The sequence below is a fragment of the Seriola lalandi genome, unplaced genomic scaffold, assembly GCF_002814215.2.
Source record: "Seriola lalandi dorsalis isolate HSWRI2012SDOR001 ecotype SW California unplaced genomic scaffold, Sedor1 jcf7180002054855, whole genome shotgun sequence".
Taxonomy (NCBI): Eukaryota; Metazoa; Chordata; class Actinopteri; order Carangiformes; family Carangidae; genus Seriola; species Seriola lalandi.
In genome coordinates this window covers 1,053,871-1,072,708 of record NW_019525408.1, presented here as the reverse complement: position 1 = coordinate 1,072,708, position 18,838 = coordinate 1,053,871, and the positions used below count along the sequence as shown (strand labels likewise).

The 18,838-nt window shown below is 39.6% G+C and overlaps 2 protein-coding genes across 4 annotated transcripts in view; both read left to right on the top strand.

Annotated features, from left to right (window-relative positions):
• The window catches only part of kmt2cb (lysine (K)-specific methyltransferase 2Cb), a 60,687-nt gene extending 56,757 nt beyond the window's left edge, over nucleotides 1-3,930 (top strand). Inside the window, exons 55-61 of the mRNA XM_087179574.1 lie at nucleotides 74-210; nucleotides 332-474; nucleotides 615-789; nucleotides 900-1,016; nucleotides 1,107-1,180; nucleotides 1,883-1,991; nucleotides 2,081-3,930. Coding sequence (XP_087035700.1) covers nucleotides 74-210; nucleotides 332-474; nucleotides 615-789; nucleotides 900-1,016; nucleotides 1,107-1,180; nucleotides 1,883-1,991; nucleotides 2,081-2,173 — 848 coding nt within the window. The 3' untranslated portion in view covers nucleotides 2,174-3,930. The remainder of the gene's footprint in view (nucleotides 1-73; nucleotides 211-331; nucleotides 475-614; nucleotides 790-899; nucleotides 1,017-1,106; nucleotides 1,181-1,882; nucleotides 1,992-2,080) is intronic.
• A 1,918-nt stretch (nucleotides 3,931-5,848) lies between these two features.
• LOC111670476 (5'-AMP-activated protein kinase subunit gamma-1-like) overlaps nucleotides 5,849-18,838 on the top strand; it is a 27,464-nt gene continuing 14,474 nt past the window's right edge. For all 3 annotated transcript variants that reach the window (XR_015438530.1, XR_015438531.1, XM_023427196.2), the window contains exons 1-4: nucleotides 5,849-6,057; nucleotides 7,817-7,882; nucleotides 9,788-10,049; nucleotides 18,158-18,384. Coding sequence is in view for 1 of the 3 variants with exons in the window: in XM_023427196.2 (XP_023282964.1) it covers nucleotides 5,974-6,057; nucleotides 7,817-7,882; nucleotides 9,788-10,049; nucleotides 18,158-18,384 (639 nt within the window). In the remaining 2 variants the exon portion in view is untranslated. The remainder of the gene's footprint in view (nucleotides 6,058-7,816; nucleotides 7,883-9,787; nucleotides 10,050-18,157; nucleotides 18,385-18,838) is intronic.

The following is an 18,838-nucleotide window of genomic DNA, read 5'->3' as shown; positions in this document are numbered from 1 at the left end:
GCTTGTTTTGTGTTCCAGCCTTTTACAGAGTATAGTTTTTAACCATCACGTGTGCTTGTCTCACTTTAAACAGGAGTGTGGGATAAGGTTCTGGGTCCTGTTGCTGAGAAAAGAACTGACTCAGGCACTCTAAAGCTGTTCCCTGTTTACCTGAAAGGAGAGGACCTGTTTGGGCTCACAGTCCCTGCAGTCACCAAAATCACTGAATCGGTTTGTTTGATTTTTTTTCTTTTTTTTTTTAATCACAGTAAAGAATATGACATTTAAACACAAACAGATCATATTCTGTAGACACTGAAGCATGTAACTCATCTTTACTCATTTATTTCAGCTCCCTGGAGTGGAGGCTTGTGACAGGTACTCGTTTCGTTATGGACGCAATCCTCTTGTGGAGTTGCCTCTCATGTTCAATCCAGCTGGCAGTGCCCGCTCCCAACCAAGGACAAACTCCCCCTATACTTCACTGGTGATAAGGTACCTTTGGGGGAAGTTGACATTAGTTTGTGGTTGTAGGCTGTCTCACATCATTTGTCTAATTCACAATTTTCCAAAAATATTATTGAATTATTGTTTTTCTACATTGTTTTCATGACTTTCCCCCTTTCAAAATAAAGGCCACAACCACAGGCTGTATCCAGCAGCAATGCCAGGTCGAACCAGAATGTGGCCCAAGGAGAAGGTGGCGCTCCCCATAGCAAGCCTCCGGTAGTGCACCCCAGGTCCTCTCAGTACCGCTGGATGAAGAGTGAGTGGAGAGCCAATGTCTATCTTGCCCGCTCCCACATCCAGGTGAGTCTAAAAATGAATATTCAGTTTAATTTTTTTTCTGATGGAATGAGACTAATACTCCTGGATTCCCATGGACAAAATGGATAGCTTCATATATAACGTATTCACAGGGCTTGGGGCTGTTTGCTGCTAGAGACATTGAAAAACAAACTATGGTGATCGAGTACAATGGAACCATCCTACGGAATGAGGTTGCCAACAGCAAGGAAAAGATCTATAGATCTCAGGTATACATTTGTGTTAAATACTTTCTGAGCTGAAATTCCTTTTAGTCTAAAGTTGCTTTTACCAGCAAATAAATTCTCTCTTCCTTACAGAACCGAGCAGTGTTCATGTTCCGCATCGACAGCGAACATGTTGTTGATGCCACTCGAACTGGAGGGCTTGCAAGGTACAGTAAGATTTCATGTGCATTTTTTTGTTGTTTTTGTTTTTTTGTATTGTGGTTTGTATGCTCACCCAGTTTCTGTTACCTCACTTTTTCCCTGGGTGTGAAGCGCACATTGTTTGCCACTGTGGACCTCCTTGATTAGTGTCTTAAATAAATCTAACCTTAAACTAATTAACCAATAAACTAATTCATTAATCTTGGTGGATTTTAGAAATGATATATACTGGACCTAATTGTTCAAATTGTGATATTACTTTTATAATGGCTGTGTGCAGGATTAAGTCTTGCATGGTCCTGCAGCTCCAACTGTGGCTGTGGCACAATGGTGTGCTTACACAGTAAAAGAAATGGATCGCATGTTCAAAGATGGCACCCCATTCATTCTATTATGCCAGTATTGCCTCACAGTCCAGCGCTGTTCCTGGAGGCTCAAATTGAAAGCGTTTTGCAAGTCACTTTAAAACCTTGGCCTATGCCATACTTGAATTTCTATAAAGGCGACAGTGAATTTGAAGCTGTTTTTATTGGAATTTAAAGATGCAGTATAGAAAGACTACTGGAAGTAGAAGAAATATAATGATATACATTTTTTGGAATTGAGGTCTATTAAAACACTTTTGTAAGTTCAGAATATAACTTTTTTCGCTATTTGCAATAATTTTAATTGTAAAAAATAAATCTCTTTTCATTTTTCTTATACAGATATATCAACCACTCTTGTGCCCCGAACTGTGTTGCTGAGGTGGTGACATTTGAAAGGGGTTACAAAATCATCATCAGCTGCATTCGCAGAATTGAAAAAGGAGAGGAGGTGAGTGTCCTTTTCTTTAATTTGACTGTGTTGGTTTGAAATGTGCAAATGTGATGCAGAGAACTGACGTTTCTGTCCGTGTTCTCCAGCTGTGTTTCGACTACCAGTTTGACACCGTGGAGGGTCAGCACAAGATCGCCTGCCACTGCGGAGCTCCTGAATGCAGGAAGTGGATTAACTAAGGAAAAACAACAAACCTAAATGCATTCCTTGCTATAGTGTGTGGATACTGTGATCTCTGCAGGCTTCACACTAAAGTGATTTCATGAATGAGCAGAAGGCCTGAACCCTTGGAGGAGATGAATGAATTTACGCATTGGTTCATTAAGATCTTGGGAAAATCATGGGTGGAGGAAGGGAAAATGTAACACAGTAGCAGGATGTGACTTGTGCCATATGTGAGGGGCTCTGTTGTATGAGATGCCCCTGTCTGTCTGTATGTATCTGTGTGTTTGTTTGGTGTACATGGGGTGAGGAATCCACCAGCGAATGAGAAAGCACTGTGCAGGGTGCGGCCTTATTGCTTACTAAGGGCAGGCCCTTTTGTTTCATACTGTTAATGTATACCGTATGACTAAATGTAGACATCACTGAATGAGGAATGTACAGCAATGAATACTGCGAAGGGAATATTAACTTGCACTAAAAAAAAAGAAAATAAACAAAAAAAAAGAAAACACACACACACACACACACACACACACACACACACACAAACTTTTAAAATACTTGATTCCATGAGTCAGTTTTATCATAGGTCTCTGTCATGTGATTTGTGTGGAATTCGAGAGGTTTTGTATTTATTAGAGTGAATGAATTTTATTCTCAAAATGATGAGACTGAGTTGAAGAAGGCTAGATTGCTATTGTTTTTGAAGATTGAAGAAGACATGCTGTTACTTTTGTATAAATGTACATAAAGAAAACTATAGGAATAACCGACCAAATACTACCTTAACCTTCTTGATGTTTGGGTGTTTTTGAATTGTTTCTGTTCTGTTTGTCATTGAAATTTATTTAAGATGGACGTTATTTCAGTTTGAGAGTATATATTATGATTATTCTGTACAGAATTTGTAATATAACCACAATAATTCACAAAGTATTTTTGTTGTATTAAAAGTAAGGTATTGTAGCGTATTGTTTTGTGACTTACACATACTTTGACCACTCAAAAAAGAAATATTTTTGTTGACTAACGTAACGAGTTATCAGTTACAGAAACAAAGAAAAAAAAAAAAGACTCTTCAAATAGTAAGAGATCGTTGTGATCTGTTTGCTGTTAATCAGGTTTCATTTTAAAGAACTGTGAATTAGGTTTTGAAACCCAAAAAACAACTTTTTAACTTTTTAACACAAATAGGAACACCAACATGTATTTATCTGTTTCTGTTTTTACTTTACTTTTAAAACAAGGTGCAAACGTCTAATGATGATGTGAATTAGACGAACCAGTATGTGACAGAAAGAATGGGGGACTCTTATTTGGAACCATAGGGTGTTGTACCTTTTTGGACAGAAATGGCATTCTCCTTAATCAGAAATGTTTCTTATACTGACACTTCACAAGTCACATGCTTAGAAACGGAAGAGTTTTTGCGTGCACAATTTCAAGTTGACTGTAAAATTTTGGAGACAGTCTTAGAACTTGTAATGTATATGGCATGTATTTTTTTAACTTTCCGAAGACTCAATTGTATATATTTTCTCAATGAATGGTTGTAACAAAATTGTTTCTTGATATTTTTCTTCTCTTGTATGATATTACATCATCCTGCCAGTGTGTTTGTGCTACATTTTCTTGGTCGTGTAAAGTAGTCAGATTTTTTTCTTTCTTTCTTTTTTTTTTTTTTTGAAAATGCCTTTTGAAGTGTACAGAGTATGGAGTTTGTGGAATTGAATTTAGAAACATTTACAAAAATAAACTATTTTACATGTTAGCATGTTGTGTATAAAGTTTTTTTTCAAATATTGAGTGTTTGCGTATATTATAGCCATTTCTGACTTTATAGAAACAGCCAATCAATTTAATTACAGGACAAATGAAGGTATATATAACAGTTTTATTGCCTAAGAGTGCAAGCTTGTCTTCTGTAGGACTGACCCTATTACTTTCATTGATGGGTACAATTTAACTGATTTTAATCTGCCTGTTCTGTGTGCTGGGCCTCTGTCTTCAACAAACATCCCAAAATCAGTCCAGGGAGTCTCACTGCAGGTTTGACTGTGACTAAAATACTGTCTCTAGATACCTCTGATAATGCCAGAGTAACACATAACATTTATAACATATCTCATATGCACTTTTAACAAGGAGTAAAAATGATCTGACTTTCATTAATCTACTTAAGGCTATGCTTACATGTTGAGTATTGTGTTTAATTAATGTACCACTAACTTGACACAGTAAGTCGGGGGCTGGTCTTAGCGTAAGAGTACAGGTAAGTTTCTGAGGCTCTAGATAAACTACTCTATTTAATTGAGTTAAGCCCTGAGCAGTCTACGCTGTATTTGATGGGTCCTTGAAGGTGACTGGTCATTCATGCAGAGAAAGTGAATTGGTGGTGGCCTACAGTTCATTTGTGCCAAAGTAGAGAGTTGAGTAGAATCAGCCATTCTATTTCTTATTTCAGCCTGTTTAGCAGGTCCTGGAAACAGCAAACTGGAGTTCCTCAAGGTTCAGTTTAGGATCCTTTTGCGTTGCTGCCCTTTGTTACCATATTCCTAACCACACTGTCTTTTCATTGTTCCTTTATTTTTGTTCTTTGCTTCTTTGTCATACACACTATTACCCCTGTGATTCACCTAAGCATGCCTTCCTTCAGAATTGTCCAGCTGATATAAAAACGGGTTCAGTATGAATATAGATTTTGATTGTAACTTTAATTTAAAAAGTCAGGTATAACAATCCTGTCTACACCAACTGAGACTACTTCCAAATACTACTACTTTCTTATCATCTTTAGACTGCAAAAAACTAACGATCCTAAAAACATGAAAATTTACTTTTGGTCATATTTCTCACATTCCAGCATCTTTGCAGTGGCTCCCATTGGATTTTAGAATTGATTTTAGAAGATATTGCTATTACTTATAAAGAACTAAATAGGCAGGGTATAGAGCCTGTTTTTATCATTGAACTCTTGTACGTACACATAATTGTTAATTCTAGGAATAAATGACAGCACAAGTAATATTGCACTTTTGGTGATTCTTAATTTCATATTTTCTGCCTTATTGCTTTTACTTTGTAACCTGTGTTTTGACAAGAGCTGTAATAATTATAATAATAATAATAAAAATAATAATAATAATAATGACAATAATAATGATGATGATAATGACATTAACAGTAGCTTTATTTTGCATTTATTGCATGACATAATCCAGTTAAATTCTGAGTGGCACTGACCTCTGTTGGTTAAGCACATGTGTACATCTGCCTACCTGGTGCTGTGTCAAAATTAGCTTCCCCTTCAAAAACTTGTTTTCCTGGATGTGTGCCCTCAGTTTAGCCATTTCTTGTTTTGCCATCGTACACGGAAATGATGGTAGGAGGGAAAGGAAGTGCGCTTAAGAAATGACAAGTAGCCTCAATATTTGTAGCCTCACTTCCTTATAATAGCTTGTTGGTATAAAACGTATAAAGTATAAAAATGTTATTGTGTCTTTGCCTGAACTCAAAAAATAAAGACAGACTGATGCCGTTTTCAGGTTAGGGCACACACATTTCTCGGGGGCGCAGACCATGGCATAACACCTGTAAACAGTCCGTGTTGAAGCTCATTTGAAGATGAGTGCCCTGCCTCTTTTTCGCCACTGCCAAGCCTACTTCCTGGTGGATGAGGCAGTGCCTCCGTGTTGTTGTAGTAAGAAGAGGGGGCAGCTGAAGGCAAGGTGGGGGCGGCGGTCTACAGTGTGAAGCCACGGTGCAGCAGTTAGTTAGCTCACTGTTGTGTGTTTTGCCCCTCTGAAGGAAAAAAATGGGAAGCACGGTGATGGAGTCCAGCAAGCAGAGCTCAAAGAAAATGCCAAAGAAGAGGAGAAGTCTGCGGATTAACATGCCAGTGAGTCGGTGAAGTATCAACTAATTTGGCTTCTTACTGTGACTGTTTAAAAAAGAAAAAAAATCGAGTTGTTGTTGAACTTTTTGTGAAATCAGGACCAGGACTTTTAGCCGTTATTAGCCGTTTTTTGTTGACTGTGCTCGCACGCGACGTATGAGAGCGTGCATGATTGACAGCTGTCTCTGCATTACGACTTTTCAGTTCATCAGTCAGCCACCAAATTGTCATTTATTAGTACGCCGTCATTGATGGAAATGTATTTGTGGACATATCTCTTATGTAAACACTATCAATATGTCCTACACTAACCCTTTAACGTGATGTCATTGTAGCCAACTCCCCTGCTACGGCTGCAACTCGAATAATCTCGATTAAAATGTCAGGAAATTGTGAAAACAAATGCCCAGGTGAGGTCTTCAGATGTCTTGTTTTGTCCCGCCAACAGTCAAAAACTCAAAGATATTCAGCTTACAGAAGTAGACAACTGCTAAGAACAGAATGTTATCCAATTTGAGCAGCTGAAATAATATACATTTTTGTTTAAAAAATGTCTTGCAGATCAAAATGGATACAAATTATTGCAGATCGACTGATTAATGAAAAGACAAATCCCTGCAGCTTTAAACTAATATATATGTCTAAATACTGTGAGGAAAAACATGTGACACCAAGCAAAGGAAACATTTTAGAGGAACCAACCTACTCTAAACCATTGTGTCATGATTCATTACTGTCCCTGCACTGAGGGTCTCTGTTTATCTAACCTAATTTTAGCAGTCAGGCCTGATTTACAATTGCCACTGTTCATCAGTCTGAGCAATTTGTGTCTGGTATTGTGTGTTTAATTTGCTCCTCAAGCCTACAAAGAGCTGTGAACTGAATGGTTTAACTGTACACTTTAAAGCTTTCTTGAATCAACTGTTCTTCAGTGTCAAAATAAGGATAGTGTGAGCACACTGTGGCGACAGCTATTTTGTTTTGTCTTCTACCACTGATAACAGCCACGACGCTGTAGCTCACAGGCATACATTTTTCAGATAGCATCCATCAGATCCATCTATAGCAAGCTTTTCCAATTTAATCATTCATGGACTGCATACGACCTGTGTCTTCCATATAAGATTTCAAGTTATTATCATGTATCAACATTTTTTTCATATTTTTGTTTGACGGATATGCAGGTGCCATTTGCAGTTATGTTTATTTAGAAAGGACTTCCTGCATCAGAAGTGAACTAGAGGTGAATGAAACACTGCCTTTATAGCCAACTCTCAAGTGCTTGGTGTTGGAGTTTTCCACCAGTACATGAAACGCCCAGATCTCAACCCGGTAGAAACACTGATAGAGTTACATAAAACATATTGGAAACAGGTTTGCATTGTCACCTAATTACATCTGTGTCCTTAGCTGCTGCATCATACGGAGCATCATCGGTTTCAAGAGGAATGTAAAATCCAGGCCTTGGTATGGGGAAGGAGTGTGTTATGTGTCTTGCAAAGGTTTTCGCTGTGGTAAAACATGTTTGTCTTCTTTTTTGAGCATGCTAAAAGCCTAAAGGTGGTGGTATGAAGAATTATCACTTTCCCTCAAAGTGATGAAGAAGAACACCATTCTCGTTTTTGTTTTAAAACTGGCTAAAGAAGCATGTAGTGGCTAACAAGACATTCATGTTACCTTTTATACATGCCATTTTGTTTTTCTGCTCTATTGCTTTGAAGTTATATTTATCCTTAACACCCAGATTTTATTTTATTTGCAGGACTTTGGTGCATTCGCTTCCCCTCAAGTTGAGACAAGTGGCTCAACCAAAAGTGCAGCTCAGACGGTACAGAAATTATTTTCATTGAATTATATTTGTGTCACCAATTTTCATTTACTTGCCAATTGTTTGTTTTCTCAAGCTTGCTTTCTCCCTGGACATGATTTATCTTGTCTGTTTGGCTCTGTTTGTTTGGCTTTGAACACATTTAGACGCAGATCTGGGAGAGCAAAATATTACACAAGGCCATCTCTCCCATTCTGCCAACCCTTGCTGGCTTACAGTAACATTACGCCCACTGTGTCCAGGCGTAGCAAGATCACATACAGGAATACAGGAAATTGATTTTTCTAAAAGAAAGCAGCCTCCTCCTACTGTCTGCTCTAATTGATTTGAATAGGAATAATCCTCGACCGTTAGTTTATATCCGCCAGAATACATATTTCAGTTTTACCTCTGTAATATTTGTGCAATGCTGATCAAAAATCTGAAATGTCTTGTGTTTTGAAAGAGCTGATCTATATCCAGACAAGATCCTGATAGCTGGTTCACTTGCCCTAACAAGCTCTTGCACAATGACAGAGGGAGAGTTGTTGGCAAACAGACACATGGGTGTGTGCTCTTACTGCCTGAGATTTGTCACAGGATTGGTTTAGACAAAAATGTGCATATGGAGTAGGGCTAGCCTTTAGCAAATACCATCCTGAACCCTAGTTAAGGAGACTAGACAAAACAATCCTCCCATTTTTTGATTTGATTTGTTACAAATTCAGCAAGTCGCTAGTGTCTTTATTTGTGTATTTTCCTTCCTATAGACGAGCAGTGGTTCTTTTTGCACTTCATATCATCATGCAGCTGATCAGTTTTTTCCAGATTATGCAGTCTTGCATAATGTTACCAAAACACTACTGTTACATTTCACTGTTTTCAGTAAATACAACCCCTGAGCTACAGCTCACTGCATATTATAATGCTTCACTGTTTTCAGAGCCCACAAATGGTTAAAAGATTTGTTATTGGCACATCCAGACCAGGCAGCAGTCAATGGTGGGAGGAGGCTCTCAGTGTCTCCAGCTAGATTGGCTGCCGTCTCATGTTTTGGTTCGGTATCTGCATAGTGAAGACAGGAAGGATTTCTCAGCCTGTTTACACGATACTGACCTTGCAAAGACAAACTTACAAACACAGAAAGACATAATGAAAAATGCTCTCAAAGAGAAATCCTGATTGTCTGATAATGAACCTGATGGGGCTGTTAAAAACCTGTATCAAGGTTGAGGCTGTTTAACATGCTGCCCTGTGAATGCACTACACAGCAAGACATGATATCTTAGTTAGAAGGAAACATTGGATCTGTCCAGTGTTTTACAAAATCATTTCAGCTGCTAAACATTGCAGCTGAATGTTGCATGAATTGCAAACTTGTCAATATTGTTCTCCTTCTTGCTCTGATTAAGTCTCATACAGCTGTCTGTCCAACAAAATTAGATGTTTCTGCTTAAGATTTGTTTGTTTTGAGTGAAATTAGCTCCAGAAACTGACTAGAAAACAAATGAAAAATGCTGCATTAAGAAAGTCTAGTAGTCAATATTGTTGGTTTTTCAGTAACCTTTATCTCCTCTCCTTGTTTAACAAATAGATCACGAAAGAGCATGTGCCTTGTTGCACTTTGCTCATTCGACTCTTTATGAGATACCGTTAAAGGTTACAATGTGGCTAACTATGCAAAACATATGTGTAAAAAAAAAGAGAAGTGACCAGAATAGCAGGCCCCCACAAAAAGTGCAATCACTGCCTGTCATTTCACAATAAATCTCTATTCTCTACATTTCCTCATTCAGTGTGGTTCTTGTTCTGAGTTTTTCACTGTTTAGTTCTGCGACCTCTCACTGTCTCATTTAATATTGTAGGAACACACCGTAAATAAACTCAAGTGCAGGAATATAAAACTGCCTCTTAATTGTCTCTCAGGGAGAGCGTCTCGTCCATTCAGCCAGCCCCACCACAGGACTGTCTGCGAGGAGCCCTGCAGGCGCCCCGCTTCCCCCCTGTCCCCAGTCTGCTCCAGTGCAATCGAAGACGAGCTCAGGTTCACCCAAAACTATCTTCCCCTATCCCTCCCACCAGAACTCCCCACCCAAGTCCCCCCGCCGCCTGAGCTTCAGTGGTATCTTCCGCTCGTCATCCAGCTCTACACCAGCAAGCATCAAAATCTTCTCCAGAACCAGGAGAGGTGAGTCAGAAAGCTAACATTGCACTGACTGGTCATTCAAGATGAACACTCAACACTTGTCGATGGAAACTGAAAAGGTGTCTGCTGTTGAATTTACTACAACTGTGCTCTAATAGTTTTATAACTTCCAGTAAGGAAGATCATTAAAAGAGTGTGTAATGTGGTGAAAAAACAGATTAATACTCATGTTATTTTGTGCTAAGAGCAGACCTAGGAGGAAGACAGTTGTTGAGGAAGTAAGGCACAATAGATGAAACTATGTTGTTTCAAACATGACTTGGTTTTCCTGTTGTATGTATAAGGTAAAACCACATACAGGAACCTGCGTCTATCTGATTGAGTTCATGAGTTCAGATATTTTGCAGCGTGTGACATAAAAGTGTGACATGTAGCATTTTGACAGGAATGCACATTGAACATTATTGTGCCAATTAGGAAGTAGAAGTTTCTTCATGGTAAAAGAAGCCACCCACTCCGACCCCACCCCACCCCACCCACCCCGCTTTGCCTTGTTCAACATGGTCACGAGCTTCGTCAGACAGATGTTCCTTCATTATCAGTCATCTTCTTCATCATCTACTTTCTCTAGGAAAAGGAAATGGTTGGCTTTGTTTATTATCAGAATCAAAGAGGGTTTTTTTAGCTCTTAATTCCTTGCATTGCAATCCTAGCAGTGCATTGCAAAGTCATTTTGTTAGATTAAGTTACAGGCTTGGTATTCCTCAAATGGGCATACAGCAATATCACCATTAAAACTCAATAATGACATAATGGTACTAATGGTATGTGGAAATGACACAAAGTAAACAGAACAAGGCCTTGTATTATGAGGAACAGACCTATCAGGCAAATTTTCAACTCTCGTGTCTCTATGTATTTGGGTGGCCGACAAACAAAAACCAGCCTGTTTCACATGGCAACAGCCCTGCTGGAAGCAGCATCAAACGGCACAAAGATGAGTCATATGTTTTTGGCTCGTGCATATACCCATTCTTCTCTGTTTCCTCACAGAGAGTCAGTTTGGCAGTAGTTGGCGGAATAGCTCTGTAAGGGCCAGACCTCAAGAGTCAGCATGCTCCGTTTACTCTGGAGATTGTTATTGATGGTAACCAAACTAAAACACAGAAAGCACACCAGCTTCTGTGGCCTTTTCATGACAGCTGCTCAGGATTACCAGTGTCTGCTGTGGTTTGAGACATTACATCCTGTCCAGTGGTTCACTGACTAATGATGTGGCTTTAAGTGAATGGTAGCCAATGATTATACCAACAAAGTATGCTTATAAATGAATATCATACAGCAGTTGAGTGGGCACACCAGCCTTTCTATTTTTATTAGTGGGATGTTTTTGTAGACACCCCACTTTCGCCACAAGGGTGTGCTGAAAGCATAGTCTTGTCTTGACTTGACTTTCAGGCTATGGTTGATATTTTTAACTCCAGTATTACTTTTTTGTAAACATTGAGGCATTTCTTCGGAAATTGTATGTATTCCTGAGCATCTGATTTAGAATCGTTTGCATATTATTCATTGGAAAACAGATTTTTCTCCGATGCATTTATATCCATATTTCCAACAAATAAGAGCAGAATGTCTTCTTATTTCCAGCTGTTCTAAATATGTGTTTTCCCATTGCCTGGACATTGTCAGTCTCTCACTGCTGAGGGCAAGTGTAGTGCTTTCATACCCTTATCTGGAAGTGACCAGCCTCTCAGGAGCTCCTCTCACAACCATGCAAGTTTTTTTTTCTGTCTCTCTCTCATTCTCCCTGTTGCTACTGTGTGCTGTATGTTGTCAGTAAATAGAGGAACTGGGCAGTTTTGACGTTCCAAATTCACAAAACACAGGCCCTACAAGGGCAGGATGATTTTATTTTAAGTGGGGAAGCTAAGCTAGGGAAGAGCTTAACAAAATACACCTTGGAGACATTGATGTGTTTTTGGAACCTAGATAGTATTTAAAATCCTCCTGGATATTAAACTTAGCAACCTTCAAAACAAACGGAAGTAAATTAATTTTACTAGGGTATGAAAAAAATATGACAGTGAATATCACAAGATGTTTGAGGTGAGTGATTTCATCATTGATATGGCAACCCCTAACTCATGTTGGTCATTGACCCACTGAGCAGAGTGGAACACTTGCATAACATGTTAATTGAGATCTGTACTGGGCATGCTGTAGCTAATGTGAGCAGCAAATACTGGGTGGGCCATCTGTTAAGGGTAGGAGAGGCTAGTGGTATTGAATGGAAGCTTTCTGATCAGCTGACAGAACATGGGATGTCCCCCGGCTGTCATCTGATGGGGGCTGGCCTGTGCAATCTTAAAGGTCAGGCCCCCAAAATTTACAGACAACTGAATGTACAAATGGCAGAGCTTTTGGACACCCAGCTGAAAGCCACAACCTGTATGTCTTTATTTGTAGTCCCTGTAATGGCTCAACTGCAAATGTTGAAGAATTTAAAATAGAGCAGGCTTTTATCACAGGAAATTGCGTGAAGACGGAGTGAGACAGATGTGCCTGTGCTGAATTTACTCTGCGGGAAAAGGGAGGGCAGTGGAAGAGAGAGGCGGGGAGATGTGCTGCCTCAGCCAATCGCTGGTGTAACCTTCACAGGCTGGCCTCCTTTTACAGGCTGCTGACACGGGTGCTATATTAAAGAGATGCCACCCACAGCTGCACCTGACAATTTAAAGCACTGGCAGTGCTGAGAGAGGGGGAAGAGGCACTCCGGTCCGTGCCAGTTGTTATTTGCATCACTTGCAAAAAGGGACATTTCTTTGCTGAAGCTGTATGGAATTTACAGCTTTCATACTTTCCAAGCCTTTTCATCAAATACACGAGCTGACACAGATGGTGTATGCGGCTTCTTGCTGGTCTTTGGCCCTGGAGGATTTTTAGCCTTATTGGTGACTTGCTGCGGTTGTCATATTCTGTTCTGCTGGCTCCAGGAAAAAGTAGAATGTGCAACTTCGTGGAATAGCCAAATGTATTCTTCTCCTGCGGATTAACGTGAAGTTAAAAGAGGACTATCATTTATATATTCCTTGATCCATCGATTGAAGGCGACCAGTTTCGTCCTATAAGGAAAGAGGACCATTTCTCTTCTAAAAACAGATCAAATCGCTTCAAAGACTAACCATTCTCTAATGTTCTCAGTTGGATATACCTTTCACTTTAACTTCTGCGCAACTTTCTTCACTTAGAAATGGAGTGACTCTCACTTTAAGCCATTTCTGCTCCCCTTTCGTGATGTGGATGGTCATGGTCAGATTTAGTTTTGAGCCCACAACCCACTGTGTTCCATGAAGAGGTTTGGTAGTCTAAGAAGGAGCAAGAAACGGAAGGAGCAAGATGGGTTAGGAGGGAGGCATCAGTCCGAGGCATCATGTCTTTCTGGTAATGTGTTGTGCTCTTCACCTGCTATGTTAGACCTTTATCTTGAAATTTTGCTGCAACCTCCTCCAGTAGTCCAATAATCCTCTCTTAAGTACATTTAAAGGTTTCAGAATAATATATGATACATTTTTGTAATCCTGCATAAATATTCTTACGATTGAACAAAGAGTAAGCATCTGTATTTTTATTTATTTGGTATTGGTATCATCTATGTCCTGAATGCTGTTGTAGCCATAGGTGTTCCATATAGTTTAGGTTCTGCTTATGTGGCTGCTCTCTGGTTTCACATATGCATTCAAAGCATCTGCACAAAGTGACAGGTCACAAGCCAAAGTGGTAAAACTGTGTGTGAGAGGCATCACTAATCACTTTGCAAAATTCATATACATAGACACATTTTAATCACTGCACATACAGCAATGCGCTTCATGCATTGTAAGTGATTAATATGTCTGCAGTGATTTAAATGTTGTAATGGTATGTGAAAATTAACTGAAGTCTTTTCACATAATGCTGTGAATGAAATGAAACAGCAAAAATGTAATTTGTTTTTATTTTTTAGTAATCCTGCCATTATGGTAGAGTAATTTATAGCCATGCTACTTGATACAGTAAGTTCAGTGTCATTATTCTGTCCCATATTCAAAGGGAGTCTCTTCAGAATATCTGCTCCAGTTTGAAAACTTTATTAAAATAGACAGGAACCGTTAAAGCTTAACTAGTGAGAATCTTTGCAGCTTGTCCTTGTGTTTTGGATCAGGCTCTTATCGCTTAATATTCTTTCAGGTTTTCATTATAGGTAGCACGACAACACCATGGCAGGAATGACAGATGCCAAACAAAAAGTCCAGACCACCATGCGCACTTAATGCAGTTATTGTAAAGTGTTTGCTCATAATGCTAGATGAGTGAAGTGTGGTGTTCAAGTGGCACTTTATCACAGACTTCACAGCTCCTGATTTAGAGCCAGTCTGACCTCGGTGGAGTAGATGAGAGGACCAGAGTCCTGTCATAATGATGTACATCCATATGTTGTTGTATAGGATATAGACTTCATCATAAAAGCAGTATATGATGTGGTGACACCGCAGCCTAAACCATAAGTCCTTTGATCCAGAGCCTCACAATGTGGAGGTTGCAGCTATGTTGCTGTGTGTTCACTGCACCCTTTAAGAAGCTGACATTTACGTGTGAAATTTCAGAAGTGGCTGGTTAAGAAGATATCTGTGTGCTTCTTAGCAGCACTGTATGTAAGTTTTAATTGTGACTGCTCACATAAATGCACTGCAATGTTTGCACACCTACGTGACTTTGTGAACCTTTTTACTGGGAGCTTGTATTATGGTATACCTAGCATGGTGTTGTTAATTGGGGTTACTGACTGTTTGTCATATCATCTATTGCTTCACAAATCTACACACCAGTTCTAACCAGTGTGCTTTTATAAACATAGTCATTCACAGTTGAGATTCATCATGTTAAATGGCTGGCCAGAGATGGCTGTAGCAGCATGTCCGTTGGGCCTGTGTAGGCCTCACTGCTGCTCTGATGTCAACCAATGGGGCTCACGTTGCTCCCAGTCAGTGTAGCCCCACGTGACTGAAAAACACCCTGTTTTCTCCTGATTCCTCAGGGGGCACCCAGATTGAGAGGATCTGCTTTAAAGGTGTTGCCCTAACACAGCATTGCAGCAAATTACATTAAAACAAACAGAAGAGATTAGCCTAGTTACAGACCTCTGAATCAATGCCCACATCGCAGATTTTTTGTTAAGCAATTCATATTAGGGCTGAAAATATAGTACATAGTACAGATAAAAATCTGAATTTTCTAAATCTTCACATTGCTTTGTTCTGTCCAACCAACTGTCCAAAACCCCAAAATATTTACTCCACTATAACATTAGGAAAAAAACAGCTTTTCCTCACAACTGAGAAGCTGGGACGGGGGAATATTTGATTTATTGTTTAAGGCCTTTCCAGGCCAAAAAAATGCCATTTATTAAAATAGTCGCAGATACATTTTCTGTGGGTTGTATAATCGATTAATTTCTCTAAATCAATGCTTCTTTTGTCTTCCTGCATATACAAAGCTGTGTCTGTTACATCAGGACATCTTATCAGTATGCAGTATGTTCTTATAGATACCCTCACTCTAAAATATTATATAGGGCACTGTGTGAGTTTTTTTTTTAATGCATGTAAAGTTAGATGGGCTGGATTACTTAAAGCGAGACATCTATTTCCTTTTTCCTGGGTGGTGTCAAGCTGGCCCCTATTAACCAGTTTTAGGAGAGGGCTTCAAGCCCCACTGTTATCTCCTCCTGTGGAATGTGCCACAACAGCGTGGCTAAAATAAGAAGGCTACACAGCGGAAGCAGGGCACACCAAAGAGGGCCGGTGCACACCAACTAAATGTCAAGAGATAGTGTGGAGTGCACTTGGACAGACCAAGGAAAAATGGTCGCCCGACACACTGCGACTTATTTATGAAAAACTACTCTTCTCCTTTTTGAAGCTCATGTATAGATCGCAGAAAATGTTTATCACATAACATTAGGTGAAATTACTGTACCATGTTGCTGATATAGGGACTTCTTTCTGGGGAAATTAAGGAATATGCAGTAAACACATTTCTCGGTCATATGTTCAAACTACTTAATGATCTCAGTTTGGTACAAATGACCAAGTCAAATGGATGATTTACTGAAACACGCGGGCGGTTGAGTTGTCATGTGACATTTACATAGTCTTGGCATTACTGTCACCAGTGCTGGATATATGGATATGATAAAAGTCAACTGGAAGTCTCATGGTCGAGGCCCTGTAATGTGAACCATTTGGTCCACATCATCCATGTCCCTCATTGTCTGGCCTCAGAAATATGTCAGTGGGGTGGAGCCGAGGCAGTGCGAGTGTCGCATGTCACCACCGTGCATAAGATTGTGACGCCTGAATATGTCCGGAGGCTGTCATGTGACTGACACCTTCACCCTGACACTGTCACAGGAGGAACTGCATCACGGACAGCTGACTGTTACACTAGACTTAGGCTTCATGCGGGTGCTTATGTTGTAATCAGCCTAGTTATTATGGAGGGACTCATGAGACAGGAAGAGAAGACAACCTGCATGATTCATTGTGTTTCTTTTGCCAAGTAGCGATCTGTTATTGACTGGCTGATTGATTTTTTTTTTTTCTAAGTTTAGAATTAGTTTAGATGAAATGAGCTTTAGAGTGCCATCAAGGGATTTTTCATTAATACAGTCAGAGGGATGCAGATGTGCAGAACATCTGTCACTGTTTTCACTGCAGTGTTATTGAGGAATATGCCACAGGAATAATTATCGCCTAGAGTAAGCAGTTAAATATAATCAGTTAGTTAATTAATACATTTTTAAAAACGATTACACTTTTGATAAATCTGTTGCTATTGTGTCTTCTTGTGATTTGTTTCAAGGCTTTTTAACATTTACAGTTACTCTATCATCCACATTTTATTTTCAAGACATGATGCAGCCAATTTGTCGCACAAAAAATTTAATAAGGTGCAACCCACAGAGAAACGTAACAGGAGCGCTCACAGGTTTGCCTTTGCCTTCTGATCACACGCAGGGTTAAACCCACCTCTTCCTGAATGCAGAAGGTGCCTGCAGCATCATGTAGCCCCAGAGACTGGGTCTAATTTAAAGTGTGGATGTAAACAAACATTTCAACTTTTTAAACAAACAAAAAAAAAAAGCAGGAGATAAAAAAAAAAAATAAGATTGGAAAACACACCTGAAATTAGATTAACAAAAATGACAGCCTCGGCGAACCCACACAGGAGTTTTCACTTCTGGTTAATTAGAGGTTGGAAGTTGGGTGGAGCTATGCTGTAATTACACCCCCACACACAGTCTTTAGATGGGGTCTTAATTGACAAAATAAGTGAAAACACCTGTGTGGGTGATCCATGGCTGCATAGGGCCTTTATAATTTGAACCCATGTTTTACAATGAGTTTTCTCATTACTTAAATATATTATTTTATTGATTGAGCTTTTAAAAATGCATCTATCAAGCTTCTGATTACCAAAAAATGTAAAATTATTTTGATAGCACAGTCCGACAAACATATAGTTTCAGGGGTTGATATATGATCAAGTTTTTTATTTAAACCTTTCATCCACACTGGGTAGAAAAAATAACAGACACACCTTATATTATTGTAGCCCCACAGCAAATACAAAAAAAAAACATCATTTTTTGTCTCTATAATTTATTCAGTGTGTTGTTATATGTTTTTTGAAAACTCCTAAAAATGATGGTTGTCATACATCTGGTAAAGCACAACATATTGCTAATGTGATGCTTAATGTAACTCAGTTTTCTAGCTGTATTTGTAATGCTTGTTTACCTACTGCATCCTTGTCTGTCAGTGACTGGGCTGTGGATTAAACTCTGGTATCTTTGTTGTTTCTCAGTACTCAGGACTGCCAGGCCCAGATGGATCAGATGTGCATTCCTTCTCTGTTAGAGCATGTGACAGCATTGATGGTATCTGCTGCAGTCACGACTGTAGCACCTCAGTCTTAACAACTAAGCCTATCATCGATGTCAATCCGCACTGCGTCTCAGTGTCACTGCCAGCGCAGTATGGATTGACATCCAGAGAAACAAGAGATAAGTTGAGGTATCTACTCCGGACCTTTTTATCTCTCCGCAGCCTCTGGACTCTCCACACCACCCACCACCCCGACCCAGGTGTCCAGCCAACCTGTGTTCACCCAGGAGGCCCAGCCGAGCAGGCCCAGCCCTGAACGCTTGGAGCCGAGCTCCAGATCCCGCTCCCTCACCACACCTCCAGACACAGGACAGCGTCTCAGCCTCCCCTCTGCTAAACCCCCGATCCCTTCCTCAAGCCCTGTGCCATCTTACTCTACCTCACATCAAGTGAGTCTCACTGCAAAAATGCTACTCATTTTATGTAGCCATTTAAATTGGAATGCCATCTATTTCAAGAATTCCTGATATTTGTTTGTTTGCCTCAGGACAGTTCTGCTCCTGCTTGTGAGCTCTGTGGCTTAGGAGTAACAAATGCATGGGATTTTGTAAAAATGGGTGAAATATTTATTGCTTTTACTCAAAAAATAAGTCTAAATATGTAACTGAATTTGCAGATAAAATGTTGTATCTTTTCACTAATTCAATATCGGTAATATTAAGCTGTATTTTCTGAAAAGCACTGATAAAACTGCTTGGTCATGGGTTGTTGAAGCTGATAATTGTTTTTCTTTGTGGCTACATAAAAGTGGCCTTACATGCCTTCTGTCTAAGTCATGTGCTACTTTACTCAGACTCATAAAGGTTTACTTGGACAGTGGTGAACAGAAAGCATGAAAGATGC